At 42.4% G+C, this 13,227-nt stretch overlaps 1 protein-coding gene across 2 annotated transcripts in view; it reads left to right on the top strand.

The window, feature by feature from the left end:
* Window positions 1–13,011, top strand: part of LOC127048993 (uncharacterized) — a 148,992-nt gene extending 135,981 nt beyond the window's left edge. Inside the window, exon 3 of one of the 2 annotated variants that reach the window (XM_050949195.1) lies at window positions 12,702–13,011. In XM_050949195.1, the coding sequence (XP_050805152.1) occupies window positions 12,702–12,974 (273 nt within the window). In that variant the 3' untranslated portion in view covers window positions 12,975–13,011. Of the gene's footprint in view, window positions 1–7,616; window positions 7,700–12,701 lie in introns of those variants that run through there. The other variant, XM_050949196.1, reaches the window with a different exon arrangement.
* The last annotated feature ends 216 nt before the right edge of the window (window positions 13,012–13,227 follow it).

Genomic DNA, 13,227 nt, shown 5'->3' with positions numbered 1-13,227 from the left:
TATTAAAGAACAATTAATACCCAAATTTGAGTGCACCAGTTTCATGCCGAATAAGAGCAGTGTGAAAACGACAGCATCATGAAGGCTGCGATTGAATGGTACATGCAGTAGTTAAGTCTGGATTTAAATCCAGTATAACAACTGAAAGCTGTTACATCTCACAGCTATTCATGGGCTATGTGGGCTCAAAGTTTCAGTTCAGTTTCTAGTGAACAAGTGTCTACATCACAACTGGCACCTGTACCATATAGGTAAGGAAACTGGCACCACAACTGGCACCAGATTTAGCACAGCTAATGGATTACACATGAATGGAGACCTAACAACCATCTTCCCTCTTATGGGGTGTGGGCATTCTTCCAAAGATGAGGCAGGCTGAGGTGGCTGGGGTTCTCATTGGCCAGCTCTGTTATTGCTCTGAGGACATCTGGGAGAATTTAGCCTTGCAACGATTCATCATTATTTATGAGCACTAAATTCACATTCACAAAAATTGAAGAGAAGTTATTAGAGGCTGGCCTAGTAGCACAGCCTGCTGTTAACATTGCTTCAACTTTGCCAAATTTTAACTCTTTGAGCTGAAATTTTTCATGCTGAGTGTCTGCCTCTGGCTGAATTTCTGGAAAATTACACCCAAAAGGATTCAGCTGTTTCTGAGAATGAGATTAAGAAAAATAACAATTCGGTCTTCAGAGCAGGGGTTGAATAGTGTGCAGTAATGAAGGCCTGGGACTGTACATTGAACAACAAGGAAAGAACAAAATATTGAATAGCTGCTTGTTAAGCCATAAGCTCTCCTGTGCCTTGGTGCCTATACTCTTTCCCTCGCTTCCCCCAAGAAGGTTAGGATGCTGATGTTCTTGAAATCACAGCCAGAGGAGATACATGGGAGGTAGGGAGGCAGATTTTTGCCGGGGTTTGCTGGCCCTGCTCAGTCACATGATGCGGCTGGGTCCCCTTCCTGCCTGGCAGCTGGCGGAGCCAGTGAGCTGTGAGCTGTGCCCTGCAGGGAGAGGCAGGAGCAATAGCTGGGAGCTGCAGGGAGGGGCTGCTGCTTTCTGGGAGGGGAGATTGAGGGTAAGGGAGGAGCCTGCCTGGGGGAAGGGGCATGACTCGCGCTGTTCCGGGGAGTGGTCCATCCTTTAAATTGCAACCCCACATACACACTATCAGCAGGTACGGGTCATCTCTGACCACTGCCTATCATGCTCACCAGCTTTGTTTCCTTGTACTTTCCTGTCTGTATCCATCTCTCGTCTCGTGTCACACTTAAATTGCAAGCTCTTTGGGGCAGGGACCATCTTTTTGCTCTAGACCAGAGGTAGGTGACCTATGGCACGTGTGCTGAAGGTGGCACACGAGCTGATTTTCAGTGGCACTCACACTGCCTGGGTTCTAGCCACCAGTCCGGGGGCTCTGCATTTTAATTTAATTTTAAATGAAGCTTCTTAAACATTTTAAAACCCTTATTTAATTTACATACAACAATAGTTTAGTTATATATTATAGACTTATGGAAAGAGACCTTCAAAGAACATTAAAATGTATTACTGGCACGCGAAACCTTAAATTAGAGTGAATAAATGAAGACTCGGCACAGCGTGTGCGAAAGTTTGCCAACCCCTGCTCTATACAGAGCATAGCAGAATGGGTTCCTTATCCATGACTACGACTCGCAGGTCCTACATAATACAAATAAATAATAAAAAGGTGAACACAATCCCACATCCTGTGCACTCAATGAACCTGGGGTTCTGTGGAAAAAAATAGTGTGTAATGCAGTAATTAAAGACTGCATCATAATACATATGCACAAGGGGAGCAGCAAATTAAGATTGCCCATGCAGCCTTAATTCTGGCATTGCCTAACTTTTGAGTGCTTGATAAGATAGCTTTTTTGAGGGTGTTTTGTGTGTGTGTGTGTGTGTGTGCGCGCGTGCGCGCCATATTGGCAAAATCTTAATGCTAAATTAAGCTATTAGAGGGAATCTCACCAGATAGTATTTAATGTTATTTTCTGCTGTTGAGCTCCTCGCCCCCAATGAAGCAGTTATCATTGCTGTATTAAACAATCTGAGAGGAAATATTATGGAACTCTTGTCTCCTGGCAAGATGTTTTGATTTTATTTTTTTAGTTATATATTTAAAAACATCAGGTCACACTCGTGAGCACAGGGCTGAGCCATCAGGAGCCTTAGTTCTGTTCCTGACTCACTCTGTGACCTGGGACATGTCACTGTCTCACTCTGTGTGTCAGTTTCCCCATCTGTAAAGTGTGGATAAGTATGCTTATGACCCTTTTATACAGTGCCTTGAGAACTATGGATGAAAAAATGCTATGGGTAAAATTTTCAAAAGCACCTACATGCTTTTCAAATGGGACTTAGGCATTTAAATGCCTCAGACCTGTGTACACTAGAAAATTAAGTTGGCTTAACTACCTCACTTGAGGTGTGTGAAAAATTCACATAGGTAAGTTGACCTAACCTCTGTTGTGGACAGTGCTAGGTTGACGAAAGAACCCGTCTCAGAGTGCTAGGTTACCTGTGCTGATGGAAGAACCCCTCCCTTCAGTGTAGGTAGCATCTATGCTGAACTACTACAGTGGCCCAGCTGCAGTGTCGCAGCTGTGACGCTGTAGTGTTTTAAGGGTAGATATACATTCAGTCCCACAGACTTTCAGTTAGACACAGGCTCCTAAGCCAACTTGGTACTCTTGAAAATTTTACATAAGTACTAATTTCAAAGTTACATTCCAAATTCTTTCTAATGTTATATATTTTTAAGCACAGTTATGCATAGTTCATAGTGTATTTGTGTGAAACTAAAATGCAAAGCATTTTAAAATATCCTTAACTGTAGGCTTGCATATGAAAAAGATAAATAAGCAACTCTTGCCAGACAGTACTTGTCTTTCATAAAAATCAGAATGTTTTCATTCATGATCAGATATTTAAGGATTCCTTCCTTGATGCAGATATGTAACGCCCACTGACAGTGATAGATCTCATAGTATCAATAGGTTCATTGCTTTCCAGAAGTAGTGCCATACTGAGATATTCCCACCTTTTCATACTGTGGTTCCTTGGCCAACCCTAACCCATTGTTTTTTTAGTGTGAATTTTAAGGTTATATATTTTTAGAAACTGCCATATGTGCCATCAGTTTCACCTCTCCTACCGACCATTTTGAATAGTTCTGCCAAAAAAGGCACTTATACCTATGGCCTAAGATAACCCTTACAAACCTTCTTCTAACTGCTAAATTGTCCTTAGCCTCACAGTGAAAACTGCAGCCTCGCTAACTACCAAATCAGCTGCTTAACTCGCCTTCTTCCAGCAGTGGCAGGTATCCCGTTGCCAAACCTTTTAAAATTCCTCATCACTTATAAATGGAGAGCCTGTCTTAGTTGAGGAGACTAAAAAAGCTTGGCTTATTTTCCCTAGCTAAAGGAAGGCTGAGAGAGAATATGACTACTGTGATGATGCTGCCTGTGGGAGCCAGCTGAGGTCACTCAATTATGTTGAACAGCAAACAAAATGGGGCAGACAAACTCCAAAAACTGGTAGATATTCCAATACTTAGATTTACCAAGCCAGCCCAAAAGAGCCTCTGTATTACCTCACTGGTTACTCAGAAGTCCAAACAATGTAGTTCCCTTAAAGTACCCAGCCTCAGGCCTGTCAGATATGATGATGATTATGATGATGATTACTGAAAATCTTATTTCATCATATAAATGAAAAGGTTTTACCAATCTCAAAGGATCAGCAACACATCCAAGTCCAATTATAACTTAGCTCTTACCCAAAATACACACTATAGTCAATCCTTGTTAACTAAACTAAAATTTATTGAAAAAGAAGAGAGATAAGAGTGTTTGTTAAAAGATCAATATACATAAAGACTTGAATTCAATTATTTAGGTTCAGGTACACAACAGAGATGAGTTTGTTGTTGTCAAAAGTCCTTTTAGAAGTAAGCCATAGGTTATAGTCCAATGTCCATATTCAGGGTGACTCCAGTCAATGACTGGGGATCTCAGTCCTTGTGGCTTAAGGTTTCCCCCTCTTGAAACCCAATGAAGATCTGAGGTGAAGAAGGATTGTGTCCCAAGATTTTGATACATTTCCAGCAGCCTTTTGGCCTGAGAAAACAATAGGCTTAACTTTCCTTCTCCCAAACATCATGGCAATTCGCACAGGGTAATTTATCGATTAAACCGTTCAGATACAGGTTACCACAACCTTCAAAGTGACAGATAGACAATAATACTATTTCCCTTAAGTGTCTTCCTAAATACTAATACTCCTTTTAGATCTTTGAATCAAAGCTATAGCAATAGACAAGACTTGTTTGCTTACATCCCAAGACCTGAGCAAACATCTACCCTTCTACCTCTAACAATGCAGACTTGCATTTCAAAGCTCTATTCATTTACATATCTTCCTAACCAGTCTCGAAAGTTCGGCCATGGGTCAGGTCGGTTTGTGAGTTAATTATCTCTTTCTGGCCCTGTCACCTTTCAATGAGATATTATATTACACTCATAACGTCACAACTACTTTCTATAAATACAGCAGGGGGTAAACACCAGACAGGAAGAAGAGCTATTTAAGAAAAAGGACAATGTTGGCACAAGAACAAATGGATATAAACTGGCCATGAATAAATTTAGGCTGGAAATTAGATGACGGTTTCTAACTATCAGAGCAGTTAGCTTCTGGAACAGCATCCCAATAGGAATTTTGTGTGTGTGTGTATGGCGGGGGAGGGGGAAAGCAACTTAACTAATTTTAAGATCAGGGCTAGCTCCAGCTTTTTGCTGCCTCAAGAAGCGGACAAAAAGTGCCGCCAAAGAGGAAGACAGGGAGTGAAGGACCCGCTGCTGAATTGCCGCCAAAGACTGAAGCCGACTGAGCTGTCGCCAAAGTGCTGCCACCGCCGACTCAAATGTGCTGCCCCAACAACACACAGACTGCCACTCCTTTCTATTGGCCGCCCCAGGCATCAGCTTCCTTCGCTGGTGCCTGGAGCCAGCCCTATTTAAGATAGAGCTTGATAAGTTTATAAACAGGTTTATATGATGGGGTTGTCTGTGATAGCAGGGGACTGGGCTTGACGAGCCAGGAGGTCCTGTCCAGCAGGGCCAGCTCCAGGCACCAGTGCAGCAAGCAGGTGTTTGGGGTGGCCAACAGAAAGGGGTGGCATGTCCGGCTCTTCGGCGGCAATTTGGCAGCACGTCCCTCAGTCCCTCTTGGAGGGAAGGACCTGCCGCTGAATTGCCACTGAAGAATGAAGCGATGGCGGTAGAGCTGCTGCCGAAGTGCCGCCGATCACGGCTTTTTTTTTTTTCCCGCTGCTTGGGGCAGCAAAAACGCTGGAGCTGCCCCTGCTCTCCAGTCCTATGGTCCTAAAAAAATCCACTCGCCTGACTACTCAAGGGATGTACATTGAAAATTACACACTTCAAAAGAACTGAGGGCCATGCCCTGGAACACAGGTAAGAAAAAAAGGCTTATTACAGGACAATAATCACTAAAAAGCTTCTCCTCCTGGTGCACATATATAGAGCATGGGTAAAACCAAAGAGCTGTCCACGTCTAGAAGAAACTGGCCAAGAAGACCCTGTCCAATGGAACTCATTCCTAGAATTGAGCAAGAGTGGATGGCTGAAAGTATGAGGAAGCAGACTGCTTTGGTCTGCTGATTCTGCCAAAGAGGGGCGAGTTTTTGATGGCAGTTTTTGTGACATAGAGTTTAAGTCCAGAAGGGAAGATTAGATCATCTAGTCTGACCTCATCTATAAATTAAAACAGATCCCTGTTTCCTAAGCACAGAGATCACCAACTCATTCCACACAGAACCACTCACAACAAGACAATGAGTATCATTCACCGTGGACCTGGCTCATATTTGGACAAGCAACCCATTACAGCATTTTTCAAATCCCTTAAGTCATCCATTTCCCTGTGATTCAGAAGCTATGGTTTTGCATGGGGGAGACGGATATACCTCTTTCCTCCTGCACGCTTAACCTGCGTGTGATTTTTTTTCCATTGCCCAGTAACGGAAAAAGAGCAAGGAAAAAATGTTCAGCAGGAGTAGAAGTTCTCTCTTTCCCTGCTAGTGTGTGCTACATTCAGTGCACGGGGATAATATGTATGTTACTTACATTCATTATAATATATCAGAGGGGTAGCCGTGTTAGTCTGGATCTGTAAAAGCAGCAAAGAATCCTGTGGCACCTTATAGACTAACAGACTTATTGGAGCATGAGCTTTCGTGGGTGAATACCGATGAAGTGGGTATTCACCCTGTCATAAACAGATAGTTAAGGGTTAATGTCTCTTTTACCTGTAAAGGGTTAAGAAGCTCAGTAAACCTGGCTGACACCTGACCAGAGGACCAATAGGGGGACAAGATACTTTCAAATCTTGGTGGAGGGAAGTCTTTTGTTTGTGCTCTTTGTGGTGTTGTTGTTCGCTCTTGGGACTGAGGGGGACCAGACATCAATCCAGGCTCTCCAAATCTTTCTGAATCAGTCTCTCAAGTTTCAAACTTGTAAGTAATTAGCCAGGCAAGGCATGTTAGTCTTAATTTTGTTTCCTCAACTTGTAAATGTTTCTTTTTGCCGGAAGAATTTTACCTCTGTTTGCTGTACTTTGAACCTAAGGCTAAGGGGGGTCCCTCTGGTCTATAGGAATCTGATTACCCTGTAAAGCATTTTCCATCCTGATTTTACAGAGATGCTTTTTACCTATTCTTTCTTTAATTAAAAGCTTTCTTTTTAAGAACCTGATTGATTTTTCCTTGTTTTAAGATCCAAGGGGATTGGACCTGGACTCACCAGGGATTGGTGAGGGGAAAGGAGGGGGATGGTAAATTTATCCTTGTTTTAAGATCCAAGGGGTTTGGATCTGTGTTCACCAGGGAATTGGTAAAGTCCCTCAAGGCAACCCAGGGAGGGAACGAAGTTTTGGGGGAACAGAGAATGCCCCAGACACTGGAATTCTGGGTGGTGGCAGTGTATACCAAATCTAAGCTAGTAATTAGGCTTAGAAGTGTCCATGCAGGTGCCGACATCTGTACCCTAAAGTTCAGAGTGGGAAAAGAAACCTTGACACACCCATGAAAGCTCATGCTCCAATACGTCTGTTAGTCTATAAGGTGCCACAGCATTCATTGTAATGGAAGTTCCCTTTGTAAGGTCTCAGTTCAGCAAGGCACTTAAGCACGTGCCCAACTTTAAGCATGTGATTAGTTCTAGTGGCTTCAGTGGGACTACTCACGGGCTTAACATTAGACTTGTGCTTAAGTACTTCAGTAACTTGGAGCCTAAATCCCCAATATATCAAGGATATTCCAAAACAGATCTGGAGATAGGCCAGCACTGCAGTTCCTATCTTAGGTTCTGTACTGGGACCTTTCTGTTTGTATAGATGTTGTTGGGAGAGTATGGCAACTTTCAATCCACAGCAGGATATAGGATTATTTATTAAATCGTTCCATCTCATGTGCTAGTTAACAAAAAACAGGATAATGGTGATAACCTAAAATACATTGAAGGAGAAAAGCCTTTCTGTTAAATTAAGTGACTGTTCCATTTTTTACAGGATCTGGGCTATTACACACAGCTGGAATGCTTTCTCTAAATTGGAATAAAGATGATGCATTTGTCTAGGATGATAAAATTGAACCCCGCAGGAAATTATTTTGTTGGAATTCATAATGGCTCGTTATAGAATTGTAACTAGGGAAGGGGAAGCCAGTTCAGGAGGCAAGAAAAAAACGGCCTTAACCTTCTCCCATCCATCAGATGGAATCCAAACTTATTTCAGACTCAGTATGGAGAAGGATCCTCACCTCATCTCTCCTTCCTCTTGATATTTCAGCATCTTCCTGCTCCCAGGTGGTCTTCCACTATAGGCTCGGGCTCCTTCCTAGCCCATAACCTTCAGGAACCACTCTTTCCTCTGAGCCTTTGAAGATCCTGCTGCAATACACAGAAATACTGGCAGCCTCCAGCCTGGCTGCTACTGACTTCAGATATCACACATTCTGGGGTGCATAGCCCACTGGAGAGTCCTAGTACATACCACTTCAATATTGCAAGATTATAGGGAAAGGAATAAATAGAGGTCTATTGGAGAATGATAGGGGCAGGGACCTGGAGAAAATAAGGGTTGTGAAGAGGGAGAGCCAGATATGGACAATAGCAGGGTCATTGAGGGGAAGGGAACCTTCAGTATTTTGGTTAAGTATCTAAATGTCACAGAAGCCCATGTGGAAAATGGACCATACAGCCTACAATCAGGGATTGGGTTGGCAATGGTGAGGTTACAGCCTGGCCATCAATGGAACAGACAAGTCACTGGACTCTAGAATCCCACTGAATGTGGCTCACGTATAAATCTGAACAATTAAAAGTGGACTTCTTATGTGGCAAACTTCCAAAGGTTGTTTTCCCTGTATTGGGGCATATGTGGCTTCTTAACCAGATCCCACATGAAGGTGCTGCTGATTCCAGAATGCTCACAGTCACAGTTGTTCATTCCAAGGGGCCAAACAGCCAACATGTCAGAGCTAGGTCAGAGCCAAGATAGAGTGTCATAAAGAAGGTAGGGGTCGCCTGGAGACATCAGTATATTCCGTGTCATGCACATCCACAGAAAAAGATGAGGGTCCACAGTTGTTTTCACCTCAAAATGCTCATTTTAAAAGACTTCTATAAGTGAAATTTTACATTGACATTGTATGGTAACCTTGGTTTGTTTGAAACATATATAAAGGCTCCAATTTCAGAAGCCTTTGTGACCCGGGTTGTTTGAATTACCCTTTTCCCCAGCAGGAAAGCCTGATGCTGCATAAAGAATTACAGAGTGCAAATGCAGGCAAAGCCATGGCATAGGGGAAGGAGTAGCAAAATAATCTTGAGGGACTCCAACTTGTTTGAAGCACACATAAGGATTCTCATTTCAGAAAACCTTTTGTGAGCAGAGCTGTTTAAAATACCCCCAGGAATTCTAAGCATGCAGTGAGGAATTCATTTAGGAAACTCTGCTGTATTACAGAAGACATAAGCATTAACTGGAGCAAGGCAATCAGTTTTCCACATGATGATCTTTGCTGTGACTTCTCCCAGGAGAGGATAGAAATTTGTTTATTCTTGCCCTTTACATTGTGATATTCCTATTAGATTAGGTGTTAAGAATCGCCTATTCATCTATTCTTGCATTTTATGAAAGACCTGATTTACTACTGTGTTACTCCAATTTTATGCCAGTGTAATTCCACTGATTTCAGTTAAATTACACCCGTATTACTCTGGCATGACATGGTGGTGAATCAGCCCTAAGATTTTGAGGTAGGCCTATTTTCTCTTGTTAGCCAATGAAATTTTTCCTTGTTCGGTTTATTGATGGTGCATTTCAGTAGTTAAAAATCTTCTTATAAATAAGATGGATAGTCAGTTTGTCCCTATTAGAAAACATCAAGTGGTCCTCATCATCAGACATTACACTGTGGTGTGGTCCTGTCATATAATATTAGCACCTATGTATCTCATAAAACATTCTTAGAATAGCTCCTTCTAGCTGTCTTACAGTGCCTGGCTGGACATGCTCTAAATCAGTAAAGTGTAACAAAGCTCACTGCAAATATTTATTAATGACTTTCCATCACTCAGCCCCAACCTAGCTCTGCGCTCTCTAACATTGCAGCATCGAAACATGTCAATCAGCAAATAGCATGATGAAGTATAGTGCTTGCTATTCCTGCACTACAGCTAGATCCAATTCCCTGATGCAATATTAGTGTTCAGGGTGCTAGAGTGCTCCATTAAAACTCTATAGTCATAGGACAAATAAGGGCGGAATTAGTGGATTACATATTGTTGTAATAAGCCATAAATCCAGTGTCTCTGATCAGTCCATGATTTTTAGTGTCTGGCAGAGTTATGAATTTAAGCTCCCAGGCTCATCTTTTGAAAGTATTGTTTGCAGGTTTCCTTTGAGGATGAGGACTGAGAGGTCAAATATAGAGTGATCGTTTTGTGAAAGTGTTCACCCACAGGTGATAGGCCTGTATTTGTCCTATGACTGCAGCGGTGTTAACGGACCACTCTACTTTAAATGGTCCTTTAGAATATGTGCTAACTGTTTATGCTAAACAATCTATATCACTATACATTTAGCTGTGATGTTTGGAATACCTTTCCCAGACCTGAAGAAGAGCTCTGTGTAGCTTGAATTTTGTCTCTCTCATGATCAGAAGTTGATCCAATAAAAAGATATTATTTTACCCACCTTGTTGCGCTAATGTTGAACCCTTACCTTTTATTATAGGTAACAGAAACAAAAGTGGGGAAGTCTGTACAAGAAACACCAGTATATTTAATGTTTAATAGCTTTTGTTTAAAACTTATTCATAGTATCCCAAATGCTATTTACAGTTTTTTACTATTTGCAATGTCTTGTATGTGCACTAAAAATGTTTGTTTTACTATGCAAATGTATGGTTCTCTCTCTTTTAAATTGACTAGGAACTATTAACACCCATTTATTAGAGTTTTACATGTAAGAGGCCTGAGGTTTAACTGTGTAATGCTGTCTGAAAAGTCCAGAAAGACAGAACTCTGGCCTGCGTGTCAGCAAGAGCTAAGCTGCAGTCAAGGCCAGCTCCAGGCACCAGCTAAAGAAGCAGGTGCTTGGGGCAGCCAATATGAAGGGGCAGCACTTTGGCCACTATTGGGGTGACTCATCAGGGTCTTCGGCAGCAATTTAGTGGCAGGTCCCTCAGTCGCTCTTGGAGCAAAGGACCTGTCACCGAATTCCCGCCGAAGAATGGATTGGCACAATTGCGCTGTCGAGGCTTAATTTCCGCCCCGCCCCCTCCCCGCCTGGAGCAGCAGAAAACCTGGAGCCAGCCCTGGCTCCAGTGCAGGAAGAAGAGAAGTGTAATAGTTGTATACAGAATATTGCCTTAGCATCCCCCATCCCCAAAAGCTCATGGAATAACATCAGTGGACTCTGAAGACAAGGGATTGTAATGTGGGGCCTTTTGAAAAGGGAAGGCCAAAACACTGGGAACAGAGGGCTGCTGCAGACATGGAGAACTACCCTAGATGCTGATGGAAGTCCAACTTCAATTCCTTTTGCTGACTTCTGCAGTTGAGAGTATTAAAATTTGCCTGTGCTGCCTGAAAAGGGACAGCTAATGGGAGAACAAAGGCTTCCTTTCTCTCCCAAACTGAGGCAATAACGCATGGTCAGGATTAAAAATAAATAAATAAATAATCGGAATAAAAGCTGTTTGTGAAAGAGGCTGCGTATACACCCGTTATTTACCAGCTCTGCCAAAATCAGTTTCTTCCAACAGGAAAGAATAAATCTGCTGGCCTAATGTTTCATTTATTAGGTTCCTAGGCAAAATAATGGACGAGAACTGTAAAGAGGAACTTGGCAGCCAAGAATGCGGATAAAGACTTGAATGAGCCCTGTCGATTCTGTGGGGAATATGCAAATGCCTTTAATAGGGCTGGGTCGTCTTCACTGGAAGCTGTTTAAACAGGAGTAACATTCTGAATGTTTGATTGTATGACTGTGGCTCAGTTAGATGTTAATCGTGGCTGTAGTAGGTCAGGTGCTTGAAAATAATTACCAGCTGAGCTCAGGGTGTTTCACTGGGGTTTTCAAACTCTTTATTCAATTAACTAGCTACTTCCCTGACATAATGATGAATGAGTATTTTATTTTCCATGCATTGCCTCTGCTCGGCTGTCATGCGGGGTGTTTGCTCACTTCATGGACTTTGAGGAATTTAGCGTTACGCTTCCGCCACTTCCAAACCTTTCTCACCTCCCTGTCGTGTTCCCTATCCATGTTAATAGACCCTACCCTACTTCCCCTATCTCTCTGCCTTTCCCTATCTGTTTCCCTCCCTCCCCTCCCCGCATATATTCCTCATCCTTGGACTAGTCTGCAGGACCTCCAGCATTGGCAAGCCCCAGGCTTGACCTCTTAAGATCCACGTTCCAACTTGCTGTCAATATTCTTCTTCAGGCTGCTTTTTACACAACTAGCCAAAAATGATAATACTGGCTCTTTAAGACTGGAGTTTGGGAGTATAAAACTATGGTCATTCTTTTTCTTTTTTTTCCCCCCTCTCTCACCTATGACCATGTTCCCTAAGTTATTACTTGTTTCATATGATATTCTGTCTCATATTTTGCTTGCTTGCATTATTGGCCTAGTTAATAGGCATACTAATTATGTTAACTTAGAGGGTGCGTGTATTTTATTGCTTCAGGTTATACACATTGCTCAGTGCATTGAGCGTTTGCTAAATGGAATTTTTTTTTTTTACTTTCCTGCAGGAATAACTAAACGGAACATTTAAAAAGAGCAGAGAGCAAAAAGATTCCACCATCTGAGGCAGGCTGTGTTGGAAATTATAAATTCTGAAGTTAGTTCTCCCTCACGGAAGCAGTAATCCTTCTTCCAAATTTATATTTAATTATTCAGTGCAGGATTGTGTCAATCCATCTATATGGTTCTCCTCAGCATCTGAGCACCTGACAAAGTCCCCAATTCTGACATGGTCTTGGCTGGTGAAAATGTTTCCTGGCTTTCTGTTAGATATGCCCCACTGGTAATCTATTTCAGGGGCTGTCATTCTTATATGTTTTCTTCTTCTTGCAGCTCTTTGCTCCTCTAGTGGGAAAACAACATCCAGATAGTTGCACCTCTTTGATTGACTCTCATCTCAGCTTCATCTGCCATTTATTCTTGCGTATTTTTCCAGCCATATTAAGAGAAATTGGAGAAATGGCACAGAGATGGTATTTCTCAGGCAAGGGACAGTCTTCATTTCTTGCCCAGTGTGAACAGAGGCATATATACTCTCGGTATATAAGAGAGACTTGGTCTCTGAAGCAGTCTAGCAGGTGGCTGTTGATGCTATCACAGGAATAAGCAGATCTGAATGTTGGTTCTAAGTTGTCTTTCTTTCTGAGGCCAAAACTGAGCCACCAGTCCTGAAATTGGCCTGATCCTTTGAGGTGGTGATCCCCAAAACTCTTATTGACTTCAGTAGGAGTTGTGGGTGCCCAGCACCTCTGAAAAACAGCTCCATTTTGTTAGGTGTCTATGCACAGATTGAAGTGCCTAATTTAAAGCTCACAAGTTTGACATTTTGGCTCTGATGTTTCCATGTCTCTGGTGAAGC

Source organism: Gopherus flavomarginatus, chromosome 4, assembly GCF_025201925.1.
Source record: "Gopherus flavomarginatus isolate rGopFla2 chromosome 4, rGopFla2.mat.asm, whole genome shotgun sequence".
NCBI lineage: Eukaryota > Metazoa > Chordata > Testudines > Testudinidae > Gopherus > Gopherus flavomarginatus.
The sequence above is the reverse complement of the archived record's forward strand: the minus strand, read 5'-3'. Positions and strand labels throughout refer to the sequence as shown.